The sequence below is a fragment of the Trichechus manatus genome, unplaced genomic scaffold (assembly GCF_000243295.1).
Source record: "Trichechus manatus latirostris isolate Lorelei unplaced genomic scaffold, TriManLat1.0 scaffold00072, whole genome shotgun sequence".
Classification (NCBI taxonomy): Eukaryota; Metazoa; Chordata; class Mammalia; order Sirenia; family Trichechidae; genus Trichechus; species Trichechus manatus.
In genome coordinates this window covers 6,273,622-6,287,711 of record NW_004444008.1, presented here as the reverse complement: position 1 = coordinate 6,287,711, position 14,090 = coordinate 6,273,622, and the positions used below count along the sequence as shown (strand labels likewise).

General features: G+C 39.2%; 1 protein-coding gene across 1 annotated transcript in view; it reads left to right on the top strand.

Annotated features, from left to right (window-relative positions):
• ICE1 (interactor of little elongation complex ELL subunit 1) overlaps positions 1-14,090 on the top strand; it is an 83,943-nt gene that overhangs the window by 13,725 nt on the left and 56,128 nt on the right. Inside the window, exons 2-10 of the mRNA XM_004380304.2 lie at positions 982-1,040; positions 1,333-1,367; positions 3,875-3,893; positions 4,665-4,776; positions 6,109-6,185; positions 7,412-7,449; positions 10,116-10,198; positions 10,411-10,450; positions 10,624-10,680. Of these exons, the coding sequence (XP_004380361.1) occupies positions 982-1,040; positions 1,333-1,367; positions 3,875-3,893; positions 4,665-4,776; positions 6,109-6,185; positions 7,412-7,449; positions 10,116-10,198; positions 10,411-10,450; positions 10,624-10,680 (520 nt within the window). The remainder of the gene's footprint in view (positions 1-981; positions 1,041-1,332; positions 1,368-3,874; positions 3,894-4,664; positions 4,777-6,108; positions 6,186-7,411; positions 7,450-10,115; positions 10,199-10,410; positions 10,451-10,623; positions 10,681-14,090) is intronic.

The window sequence follows — 14,090 nt, the reverse complement described above, 5'->3', positions numbered from 1 at the left end:
GTGAACACCATGGTGCTGAACAGTCAGTTGGCTGAGCATCTTTACAGCTCCTGGCTGTTGGAGGAGTGCCATCACCCAGAGACTTAGCGAGAGCTCACGTGTGTGCTGTATGCAGAGCACAAAGAGTAGATGGTCACCCAGGGGCTGATTAACCAGGCAGCACAGTCTGCACCGGCTTACAGTACGCAAGATACGCACGGGCTTAATTTTGCTTACTTCCTAAGCTTTTAGTATGCAGTTTTGCATGGGTTTCACCACATCGTCAATGTGAAAAACCAGTGAAATTGTACACTACAGATTGGTAAGTAAACACAGTTAAGCCTGTGTATACCTTGCTCATTGGTAATCTGTCCCTGTTGACATAGTTCTGTGGAGCCCTGGTGGAACAGCGGTTGAGAGCTTGGCTGCTAACCCAAAGGTCGGCAGTTGGAATCCATCAGCCGCTCCTTGGAAACCCTGTGGGGCAGTTCTACTCTGTCCTCTAGGGTCGCTCTAAGTTGGAATCGACTCAACGACAGTGGATTTGGTGTTTTGTTTTTTGGGGGGTTGGTTTTGATGTTTATGCACCAGCACTCATCTGTCAGTTTGTTGTACTGTGGTGGCTTGTGTGTTGCTGTGACGCGGAAGCTGTGCCACTGGTTCTTTGGACATGTTATCAGGAGGGGCCAGTCCCTGGAGACGGACATCATGCTAGCTAAAGTAGAAGGTCAGTGAGAAAGAGGAAGACCCTCAACGAGATGGATTGACTCGGTGGCTGCACCCGTGGGTTCAAACATAGCAGCGATTGTGAGGATGGCGCAGGGCAGGGCAGTGTTTCGTTCTGTTGTCCGTGGGGTCTCTATGAACCAACTCCACGACTCCTAAGATGTTTATGTAATGCATTGAACAGTATGTCCATGTTTTATTGTAAATAACATAGTTACATAAAGTAATTATATGTTACAGAAACACAAATGGCTGACTGCAGCTTTTTTCTTCCAGAATTTAAATGAATATGTTGATGCATTAATTACCTTGAAGCAAAAGATTATTAATACAGAGTAAGTATATTTGCATGTGTTTCATAGAACTTTGTAAACCTAACAAACTAGCATAAGCAGGTGATGGTTTTAGGCCCCTAAGGCTGAAATGAGACCTCCAGTTTCCTTTCTGGGTGCCTCCATGGTGCTGATTAGAATAAAACTACTTGTGAGCTCAGCCCAAGACATAGTCAGAATATATTTGTTGCAGGAAACCTAAGAAGGGAGTGTGCCTTGCATGTTTTGAAACATGATTTTAACATAGTATATTTTCTAGGTTTGCAAAGTAACCTGATTCTTTTCTTTGTTACAGTAATTTGTTAACAGAATATCAGAAGAAATGTGATGATATCCTTTTTACTGGCTTTTTCTTTTGAATTTATTAATTATTTGTAATTGCTTAAATGGGAGGGGAGTTTGTTCCATAGGTGTCTCCTGGAGGCTGATATTCATGTAAGTAGCAGTTCTCGTAAGTGCAGAGAGCAGCTAGTTCTTTTACGTTTTCAGTAAATATGATGAGCTCTGAAACGGAGACAGCTGGAACAGTGGAGCCCAGCATTAAAAAATTCTTAATGTTGCTTTTGTCATTGATTCTGTTTTCTTAAAGTCACAGGCTTTGTCATGGATAGGTGTTTCTCACCTGTAATGACACAGGTTGTTCAGGTGCAGGAATAACATAATGCTGAGTACGATGCTGTCTGCGTGTTATGCTGGGGTTTCTGCAAGAAGGCCATTAGTAACATTATTCAGAATGTTGGGAAATTGACTTTTAGTAATGGTTTTTGTGATTTGTCATGAAATTCTGTGTATATCCAGAGTCACCTAGAAACAGTGTAATGTTATGTGTCTACCTAAAGTCATACAGATGTAACAGTGTAATGTTATGTTCACAGACAGTCTTAGGCATTCACCAGACAGTTCCGCCTTCTGGTAACCATTTAGGGGGCACTAGTAGTGTAGTCAGCCTGTGTTAAATATTTTCTTGGCAGGTTAAAAAAAAAAATGACTCTAATCGGTAGTTTAATGTCTTGTCGTGATCATCTTTACTGTGAATTAAATTTATCACATAAAAATATAAAAATTCTCCCATTAAAATAAAACACCTCTACATTTTAGGGATTTCCTGAAGTTCCGCCGTAGCTTCTTGATTGGGTCAGATTCGCAGTTTAACTTTGCAGGAGCCTAAGGACTGCTTCAGTGGTGTTTCTGATGTCCCTGAGCTCGATCGCTTAGGATTTGTTTCTGTTGTCACCATCGTTTCTAATTTGTGCTCTCAGAGTAACATAATAGATCAAGGCGTGCCATTAGATTTGATTTTAGTATCTAAACTTCCACATTTAGAAATAATAGGTCATTGAAAATCTCATGTGCTTTATTTGTTGAACTGTTGATCCATTTAACTTTATGATTAAATTGTATATTATTGTAAGAATAATTGAGTAATTGATGATTGTGAAAGCTGATAATTTTACTACAAAAACAATTATTGCAACTACTTTTAAATAAGCAGGGGGATTAAAGGGCAGTTAATTCCAGTATTCAGAGCATGTTCATTGTATCCTTTGAGAGGAAATGGTGTCAGCTTTTTAAGTAATTATGAATGTAATCTAGCAAGGACATTGTTTCACTCTTTTAAAATTTGGCCGCAAACAAATAAAAAAAAAAAATTACCAAAATAATTTTTTTTAATTGGTAAACAATTTTTGATTATTCTTGAATTTCAGAAGTTCATTCTATGATGTGATACTGTCTTTGGCCGTAGCTGCTCTGATTGGTGACACATTTGACATCTGCCCCAGGCGTCTATTTGTTTAATCCCGAGTGTGCAGTAGTTTGCTCCACAGCTCGGTCATCAGTGTCACAGCTTTAAAACGGTTTAATTACATACGTGGTTCCTTTTGCTACTGAAATAGCAGTCGATTTTCTCCTTTTTATCAAGATGGGGAAGCTAGTTCTTCAGTAAGTGCACTATGATAATTAGTATTTTTATTTTAGCTCTTTACTTTTTTGTGTGTAATTCTGGCCATTTTAATGATTATTAACACCTCTTTCTGAAGGGCAGGGAGTGTGTATTATTTCACTGGGTGTTAATTGAACCTTTTTATGTTGTAAAGCCAGCTGTAATTTAGGATGAATAAAACATGGTTCTTGACCTTGAGAAGCTTACCTTCTAACACAGGAGGGCCTGGACATTTTGTATACACATTTACTGTATTGTGATATAAGTATTGGAATTCATAGGAGAGAAACTTAAAGGTATTATCGGGGCTGTGTTAGAACATCTTACTGGGAGCATGAGATAAGAAATGAGGTTATCAAATTGTATACATTGTATCAATTGTAAAAATGAAGGATTATCTCAATTTTATAGTCTCCCTGTATTTCTTTTCTCATTACTCTTTAAGTACAGTTATATGTGGTTTCAGTGAGCACATAACTCTTGTTTGCTGAAAATTTTCCCTGGACTATTGGAGAATTGAATGATAGGTTGTTTGGGGATTCTGGCATATATAGTATGAAGCAATATATTTTCCATTTGTTTTATATTGTTTTCTCTTTATCTATTTAACTTAATCCTAATCAATAATATATTTAAACAGAGGACTTTTTTTTTTTTAAATTTAGAGAAATAGATGTGTTGGCTTTTGGTACATGTTATGGTAAAGAGGAATAACTCAGTAAAAAGTCTTATTGCTGTGTTATAAATGGAGCTTTGAATATTGTTTTCCAGGATTTAGGATCATGTCTGTATGTAGGTTGAACACATAGGTTATTACAGATACTTTAAAGTGAACGTTATCTCCAGACAATTATCGGTAGATAAAATTTTCAGAGTTTTCCTTAACGAGGTTTACAGCTGCAGTTTGCAAGAAGGTAAGCCACCTATTTTAACAGTTAATAACGGCACTTACTTGAGTAGTTGGTTTATGTTTATCAGGGGAGGTTTTTTAACATATTCAAGTAAAATGCCTCATGCTGCTTTGATACTCATGATAAAAGAAAGTTTGCATTTTCCTTACTATCAAATGGTCCAAGTGAATTTATTACTGTGGTCTTCAATTACAGCCTGGTGTTTTACTTTTCATGAACTTACTGATCACATTGCCATTCAGATGAAGCATAGTGATATCAGATTGTTATTATATATGTGAATTGGGCTATTTAATGTGTTTACCATGTGTTATTTTAAACAATTTTATAAATACACTTACTTAAAATTTTAGTGATGTTTCGTTCTCTGATTACATTTATCATTTAGAAAGGTAAAACATAATAATCTGAGAGCACAAAATTACCTCTTATTTAATTTGAATAAATGGGAATGAGTTCATGATTGGAAGAGCCAGGTTGTTTGGCAAATCATTCTTTAATATGTTTTTAGCAGATTTGGAATCTACTGTAATTGCCTCTCAATTTGCTTTTTTTTTTTTTACTAAAATATAGACTATAATGCCACAGAAATAAAAAGCGATTTGAAGATCATGTTGTATTAATAGAGGAAGTGGGTTTATAAAGAGAAAGTCTTTTTTTCACTCCTTTTATTTTGTAAGTTAGAAACAAAATCTAAAATCACTAGATTGATATATTTGGTAATTCACTATCTATACCTTTGTATTATAACGTTAACACATTGTCCCTTTTTAGAGAGAATAGTACCCTGCATCACCAAGTGGAACAGATGCTTCAAAAAATTTCTCCTCTGCAGAAATGTCAGGAAGAGCTGGGGTCGTTAAAAGCAGAACTAGAGGAGAAAAAGGTACCTAAAGCTGTTTTCCTACCAAGGTTTATGTTCAGTAAGTTAGAACCTGCTTATTTAGTATAACAGGGACAAGGAGAAGTTTTATTTATTAACAACAGAAGTAAATCCTATTCAGGAGTCTTCAGGTGTGTTCCTGTACTCAGAGAACCAGGAGATGGGGGCTTCGTCCTCACCGTAGTCGTGAGCCAGGTGGTACTGTGTCAGTTGCGTAGCTTTTTGAGAGGCTCGGTACAGGAACCGTTTAGCTGAATTTTTATGGTTCTGTGTGCCCTGCATTGTTAGCCCTTTGTTTTTTCAAATTTTTTTCTTGCCACAAGGATAGAGCTGCATGGAAAGATTCCCACTTAAAGATAGAGAAATCCTTGTGTGTGTATGCTTCTGAGTGTGTGTGTATGTGTGTGTAGGGGGCAGATGTGATCGAGAGGAAAAAGACTATTTATTCTGCAGGCACAGCTCTAGCCTTGGGCAGAACAGTGGTGAGTAAAACACTCAGGGCCTCTCACCTGGTGCAGTTTGCCTTACAGAAGGGTTTGAGTTGAGATGGCCTTTAAATAACCCGCTCTTAGAATTCATACACCAGTCAATGTTCCTTCTAAGCAGTGTCTGTACATTTTTACCTTAATAACCCTGCCAGCTTTGTTTTTTTTTTTTTCCTTAATATTCTTTCATAATTATGAATGTTTGGCTCCTTGTGGTTTTTCGTTGTCAGTGAGAGATACCCAAAATGAGAGGCCTTCAAAAATGTTCTTGTAAGTAAGCTTTGAGACGAGAGTTGATTTCCTTTACCCGGTTGGTGATGTGTTAGATCTTCTCAGTGATGCCGTGCCAAGATGAAGCACTGGGTGGAAGATGCCTACTTCAAACATGAAAATGCTGAGAAATTTATCCCTTCAGACTCTCCTTTTCACACTCAAACTGCGATAAGACAGTTAGACAGTTGGTTTAAATGCTGTAAACCGGTTTTTTGAATAAATTGTGCTTTACTCTTTGTGGGAATCTTAGAATCATGGCCTTTACAGATGAAGAAATGAAGGCAGCAGAGCTAGGTGGTTTGCGCGAGATGGGGCGTAGCCAAGCTGAGTGGATGCTCAGCCTGTTCCCGGGGCGTCTTTCGCAATAGTGTCTGCTCCTCACGTCTTGCTCAAATCGTGCTTTTTAGTACTGACATGTATTGTGTGAGGTCTCACGTATTTTAAGTGACTTATTTCTCTATTTCTATAGAAATTCTTTATTACATGTTTTAACTATGCAGAGAAAATTGTCTAAGCAAACAACCACAGCATTGTATTTTGTCTAGCTCTGATTGTATAATAATCTTTCCTTTTCTAGAGTTCTCTTAAGTTGTATCAGGAAACTCATCAGGAATATGCTCGTGTAAAAGAAGAATGTTTGAAAAGTGACGCTCAGTAAGTGTTTTAAAATGGCTATGGAAATAGGGTTTTCATTTCTGAAAATGGATAACCCATGCATCGGTAGTGTTTGTCTTTTCTCTGTTTTGGGGTTTGTTAGCCATGATTAGCTGTGTGATCTTAAATTAGTCTGTCACTCACCCTTGGTTTCCATATATATAAAATGGAAATAATACCTATTTTGAAGACATATGTGGTGGTGGTGTTAGGTACCGACTCATAGTGACCCCATGTGACAGTAGAACTGCCCCCATAGAGTTTTCTAGGCTCCAGTCTTTATGGGAGCAGATCGCTGCTGGGTGAATTTGAACTGCTAACCTGTTCCGCCCCTAGGACTCCTTTGAAGGAGTAACGAGGAATAAATAAGCCATCATATGTTAAAAGTCTGGCACAAAGAAAGACTCCATGGTGAAGTTTTCATGTCTCTGTATGTATGCATGGGTGTCTGTATGTAAAAGAATAGTTATCGACTCCTTTCTATGTACCAGTATTTTAACAGATAGCATATTCAACGTGTGTCTGTTTCCATTAATAAAAAGGCCATTCAGGCATCTGATTGATTTTTTTTTTTGAGGTTTAATACTGTGTTAACATTAATCACAAAACAAGCTTGTGAGCTGTGTATCCAGTAATTTAGTTTAATGTAGATATAATAAAGCAATAACTTGGAAGGTCTTTCCCAGAGTTGCCAAATTTCTCGGACTCTCAATAATCCATATTAAATCACGTGCAATCTCCAGCCACCACCTCTGTAAAGCGCAGTGTGAACAGGAATGTCATACTCAGTGTGAATCTGTGTGCATAGTTGATAATTGTGTGCTTCTAAAAAGTAACAGGTGAAATGGACCCTGGCTTGGACCCTGGCTTAAATCTTGGAGATGATCTGAGTCCGTCTGCTCTGTTCATAGTTGGGTAACTGTGGTTCAGGAAGTTAAGTGACTTGACTAAGGTCTCAGAGGTAGAATGGCAGAGCTTGGGAGGTCCATGACATCTTTAAATGACAGCGATTTCTGTAATCCATTTGAGAAATCCTGCACACAATGATGTACTGTTTTTTCTTAGGTTGCTGGAAATTTCAGTTGATGGGTGATGCTAGTAGGGACTAAATTTTTTTATACAAATCTTAGTAAATTTTAAAAAATGTGTACCACATATTGCACTGTCATATATATGTATTTTTTCTGTTATACTATTTCTTACCATTTAACTTGTGAAATTATTAGGAAGAAGAAACTAGAAGCCAAGGTGAAGAAGCTGGAAGGTAATTGGTGCTGTTGTTATTTGGCTAATGGAAGTCATTTGTAATTACACAAATCATTTTTAACTATTTGAGTTTAGAGTATTTGAACAAATAGTTTAGTGGGTGTAGTTTTCAATGGTGAATTCCTTTATGACTGTGTTAACAGTTCTGTTGGGAAAATGTTTGAATCCTACACTCACCTGTTACTGGATAACCCCGTAACCTAGTGGCCGTCGAGTTGACTCTAACTCATGACCACCCTATGTATGTGTGCTCCATTGGGTTTTCAACAGCCAACTTTTCAGAAGTAGATTGCCAGGCCTTTTCTCCTGATGGTGACGTGCAAATGTAATATGGCAAATCCTTGAAACGTTGTTGCCCTCAAAACAATGGCCTACTTTTGCTACAAAAAGTAGCAGCTAATGAAAGGATTTAATTTTGAAGGTTGGATCTCATGGACTGTTCTCATTTTTCCTAGGGAAATAAGTGGTTACTAGAAAAGCTTACTGCTTTTAGTGTCCCGAAGCTTGATGCGTTTCAGTAGTTATGACAGATCCATAGAGAGATTCCAATGAGTTTCCGTACATGGGAGTTGGGCACGCTTGTACTTGATCCTCTCACACACCTCCTCCTTTTATTTGGGTCATCTAGTCTTCAGTGACTAGGCAGAGTGCAAGGGGGCCGTATAAGAATCTATTAAGTCCTCCCACTTCAGCTAATAACCTTTTCAGGAATCCATAGGAATTGAACTTAAGGTCTCTTCTTTTTCTTTTCTTCTTCATTGGCAAATTGGGACAGGACCTAATAGCAAGTAGAGACAGTTGGGGCTTTGCCAGACCCATCCCTGTACCCCTTCTTACTTTAATTTTAGCCTGGCCTGTAGCAATTCTCTCATCTACTATGGGCTAACCAAAAAATAAATCAGTGAATAAACCCGTTACCGTTGAGTCGATTCTGACTCATGGTGACCCCATGTGTTGCAGAGTAGAACTGCTCCATAGGGTTTTGTTGGCTGTGATCTTTACATAAGCACATTGCCAGGCCATTTCTTCCATGGTGCCTCTGAGTGAGTTCAAATCACCAACCTTGAGGTTAGTACTTGAGTGTGAACTGTTTGTGCCACCTAAGGACCTTCTCCTTTGGGTTACTGACTCTGATACTTGCTATTTTATCTTACAGACAGTGCTCTACTTCAGATACTGGGTTATTTGCATGTAGAGTGTGGGATAACAATGTAAATAATTGGGTCAGGACTTAACAGAATACCAGTTGCCTGGGATTTTTTAGACTCACGCTCTAGATGTTTTGATTTGATCGCTGCACAGATGTTGACAGTCTGGCAGTGAGAACCACATTACTGTCTTCTTTTCTGGTCCAGCCTTCTCCTGTTCGTGTGTGGAGTTCTTGAAGGACGTGATCTTAAAGAGCCCTGGAATACCAGTCAGCTTACGTACAGCTTACAGAACAGACAGCCTTCGCGGCCAGAGTGTAGTCTCTGTTTTCCATTGAACACCAGCCTTTTTCCTAGTAGAAAGTTTAGCATAGATGTCACGTAAAGAAGTAATCCAGCCCGTTCAGAAGTGTGAGGAGAGGATGACCACTTGGGTGTTGAGGGTATTATTTTCCCAGAGCAAGTGTATTTGAACATACTCGTCTAAAGTCAGCACTGCTCAGATTCTTAACAGTTTATCTGAATGGTTTGTGATTTAGAGCCCAAAACAGGATAAATTGTCGAAGAGCTATAAAAATTTCTTAAACAGTGAGATCAGAAGGAATTAGGATTAGTTCGCTTGTAGAAGGGAATTCCAGAAAGGAGTAGCAATATGTATAGTCAGCTTACCAAACCAAAGCCATTGCTGTTGAATCGACTCTGATCATAGTGACCCTGCAGGATAGAGTAGGACTGCTCCATAGGGCTTCCAAGGGTGTAAATCTTTACTGGAAGCAGACTGTCACATCTTTCTCCTGAGGAGTGGATGATGGGTTCGAACCACAGACCTTTTGGTTAGCAGCTGAGCACTTAACCACTGCGCCACCAGCGCTCTTGTAGTCAGCAGAGAAAAAGAAACCAAACCTGTTGTCATCAAGTTGATTCCAACTCATAGCAACCCTATAGGACAGAGTAGAACTGCCCCATAGGGTTTCTAAGGGGTGGCTGGTGGATTTCAACTGCCAACATTTTGGTTAGCAGCCGAGCTCTTAACCACTGTACCACCAGGGCTCCGTAGTCAGCATAGAGAAGATTATTTTTTCCCCCAAATAAAGAGAATAGTATTCACTGTATTCTGAGGTAAAAATCACATTTCTTTAAAATCTTTAAAACCTAAGGTTGCTGATCATATACATGAGACAAGCGAGGGAGACCAGACATCGCCCTCTCCGAGGGTCTTTGTCACGGGGTGCTTGCCTGACTAGAATGGCTTGGGTTGCCTGTACCTGCGTTGGGGTGGATTCTTTAGGCCTCTGCCCGTTCTGTGGTTTTATAATTGGTGGTTTAAAAATGAAAGTGTTCTTGTCCTGTAACTCTGATAAAATAGTGAAGGAGTCGTAACTTTTTATGAAATGTGTTTCAAAGCTTAAGAAATAAGAACTTTGAATAGATGAGATACTGAGTATTTCATTAACTGTAGTGGTAAAGTTGGTAAATTATTTTTCTCTCTGTTATTTCATTCTACTCTTGAATAAAGAGGCTGCTTTCAAGCAAATTCAGGACTTCAAGCAACTGAGAAATGAAAAGAAAGTACTCGAAAAGGAATTTAAGAAGACACAGGTAACAGATAAAACAATGTGCACGGATTTTGAATTCCTAGCTCCAGGTCTCCCGTAGCGTTCTCTGTACATGTCGACGTGTCCCAACTAATGTCTGAAGCCGCCTAGAGGAAACGGTGGCCACTATCTGTTATGGTGCCCAGGGTTACATGTGGTCTAGAGAGGCTGCACTCCTTCTTCGTTATAAACATTACTAATGTTTTCTTTCAACAGGAAAGACTTGATGAATTTTCTAAACAGAAAAATGAAAAGGGTGAGTAGTCACTTAATGCTTATTTTAAAACTGTTTGATAGGCTGTGTGTGTGTGTCTGTGTGTCTGTGTGTGTCTGTGTGTGTGTCTGTGTCTCTGTGTGTCTGTGTGTCTGTGTGTGGGTGTATATGTTTTGTTTTGTTTTTTTAACTGTTGTTCCCCCGTATGTTTCTAGAGTTGAGACATATTGGAACACAAATTTCAAGTGATTCATATGGAAGCATAGATAAAAGTGAGTATATTACAAATTTTGGCTAAATTGTATGTGTTACTTCTGTGGTTTGGGGGGCTGTGTGTTGCTATCACGTAATTGGAAAATGTCAAAGCTTAGTCTTGACTCATTTCTATATTTCATAAGTAAGTTTGTACTTATAAAATAACATAGTGAATGAAAGAGTCATAAAACTATACTTTTTGGGAAAGAAAAACTAGTTAGAGATATAATATTCAGTATAGATATTTTCCTTAAGTTTTAATTTATCAAGTTCATTTGTAAATGTCTTCAATAACCAAAGATACAAAAGATGCTAAAGGCAGACGGAAACCAGTAGAGTCCAAGCCCTATAGTAAATCTTCAAAAGACAGAAGCATTTAGGGAAGGCCAAAAGTTACAAAGAAAAATCAAGTAGTAGCAGTAGAGCAAGCCAAAACATAAATGTTTTCGATGCACATTCTATTACTGAGTGTATTATAGTATTATAGTTGGGAACACATGATCCTCAAAGTTGAGAAGTTGGAGTTTCTCCGTCTGTATTTCTGTTTATTAATACTGTGTGACCCTTGCCTGTTTATTTCCTTCCTTGTGTTTTAGTTCACCCTTTTAAAAACAGATTATACATTTTTGTGCTGCCTACCTGATAAGTTTTTTTTTTTTTTTTGTGGAGATAAAATTTTAAATAAATAATGGCATTTTCATCTCACTCATATGATTTTTTTCCTCCACATGGAAATGACAAAAAACACTTGAATTGTTTTGTACAAGTACATAGTGTCTCTTCAGAAGTCTCTTGTACCTTTTTTCCCCTTCCTTTAAAATTTCTTATGAAAATTCAGAGCACGGGTTCCTCATTTCCTTGGCGTAAAACTAACAGTTCACACCTTCTCATTGCCTGGGCACTGATTTGCCATTTATTGCTATCACTCATTTATAATTACATGTGCTTTCAACTCTATTCTTCCTACTTTAGTGTCCTGAAAGTAAGACTTTGAGTAACAGATGTCGCCAAGAGGAAAAGAGAACTAACAGCATTTGGCTTTTCCAGCCAGCAGTCACCTGTTGAATTTAATTGCCTTCTCTTCTGGACTGACTGTTTTAGGATTTGGCTGCTCCCAAACCGTACTCTTCACAACAGCCCTCCCACCCCCTCCCCTGAGTGTATATTTGACCCTTCTTTTGAAGACTTGACCTCTGAAGGACATTTCCAAGTTAGGCGGAAGCAGTATTGGGTTGGCTCTAATTTAAAATGACTGCCTGAGTAAGTCACTCTCCTAGAGAGCTGGAAGGTGGCCACCAGTAGAGATTAGTGAGGGAGACAGTGCAGTCGCTTATCAGCTGGTGGTGAAACCAACCAGAGATGGCTGAGAACAGAACAAGCCTCAGAAAGCAAGCTTTCCTCTTGCCCCAGGTCGGGCTGGCAGGGACTGGAGCAGGAGCAGGCCAGCAGCGTTTTTCCAGGTAATTCATTACGGGGTGAACAGCGTGCCAACTTCTGGTTTCAGAAACTGTCTCTGGCATTTGTCACACGAGCTGTGGCCCAAAGTTTAGTTCTCTAAAGTGGAAGCTCTGGCATGAGAGGCAGCCAGAGTGGGTGTGCAGACCAGACAGTGGGTCATGCTTGCCGCTCTGAGGGAATGCAGCTCCTGTTCCCAGGAAATAAGATGCAGATGTACTTCATGCAAACCCTCCCCTCCCCCTCCCCCAGGGCAGGGTGCTGCAGCTTCAGGAAATGGTCTCACCCATCCCATCCTATTATCATCCAGTCAGTTCAGACTCATAGTGACCCTGTAGGACAGTAGAACTGCCACATAGGGTTTCCAAGGCTGTAGATCTTTAAGGAAGCAGACTGCCACAACTTTCTCCTACCTGTCATCTGGCAGATTTGAACCACCGACCTTTCAGTTAGCAGCTGAGTGCTTTAACCACTGCACCATCAGGGCTCTGAAGTGCAGTTCCAAAACCAAACCAAACCCACTGCTGTCCAGTCAATTCCAACTCATAGCAACCCCCATAGGGTTTTCCAAGGCTGTAAATCTCTATGGAAGCAGACTGCCACATCTTTCTCCTGTGGAGCTGCTGATGGTTTCAGACCTCTGACCTTTTGGTTAGCAGCTGAGCACTTTAACCACTGCACCACATGGCTCCTTCAGAAAATGAGAACTACATTTATTGCCAAAGGAATAGGAGTAAAAGCTTAGATTGAGAAATACACTCTGCCTGTCAAAGATGTTCTGCTTAAACTCTTATCAGAAACTGAGGAAAAGCAAGACAGAAATGTAGCACATTCCAGGAGGAGGAGAACTAGGCCCCGAGTAAACAGCATTAAATCATGAAAGAGAAGAAAACATTAAAAAAGTAATGAGTATTTTTAGAAAAAGTGTAAGTACATATCCATAGGCTGCTGTTATGAAATAGGACCAGTTGGGATTATTGAAAATTAAAAACATGATTGAGAAATAAATCTACTAGAAAGGCTGAATTGTGGAATGGACAAATATAAGGCTGATTTAGTGAACCAAGAGATTGAATTATGGGCTTTTCTGAGAATATGGTACAAAAGGGCAAAGAACTAATTTTCTCTACTAATAAAATATAAGAATTTGGAGGCTAGAACCACAAGGTCTTTGTGGTTAGGTTTTTCTTATTTTTAAAAAATTTTTTCTGAGTTATTTTTCTGTTCAGGTTTGCAGCAACTGAGTTCATTTGGGTATGTTTTCCTAGAAAACTCAATTCTCAGAGGAGAGAGCAGAATGGTAAGGAGAGAAGGTGGTCGAGAAACAACAGAAATTTCTTAGAGCAGAAAACAGACTTAAGCGGTGAGCTTGATTTTTGTCTAAGATCTCCATCTCTGAATACTCACAGGAAATGCATCTAAACTCAAGTGAAGCAGAAAGATTGATTACAGCAGCTGGATAAAGACATTTCAAGCAAATGCTGACACAGAGGCAATTGCCATTGATGTGATCCTGACTTGTGGCGACCTCATGTTTGTCAGAGTAGAGCTCTGCCCCACAGGGTTTTCAAGGGCTGAGTTTTTAGAAGTAGATTGCCAGGCATTTCTTCTGAGCAACTCTGGGTGGACCCAAACTGCCAACCTTTTGCTTAGCAGCTGAGCATGTTAACCGTTTGCACCACGCGGGGATTCAGAAGCAGTAATAGAAGGAAAAGCGAATTCAAGCCTCGTAGTTTAGCTTGACTAAAGGTATAATTCACAAAGAAGATGCTGCTGTGAAACTATGTCAGGTGAGACTCTTGGAAATTCTGGGGGGAATAGCTAAGTCTGTTGTCCTCATGGAAGACTTTAGTGTGTGCCTCGGAAGTAAAAAGTGTAAGCAGACATAAACAGAACTGGAGCCACCACTGACATAAACAGATAGAATTGGAGACACAACTGACATGAACAGAACTGGAGCCACCACTGACAT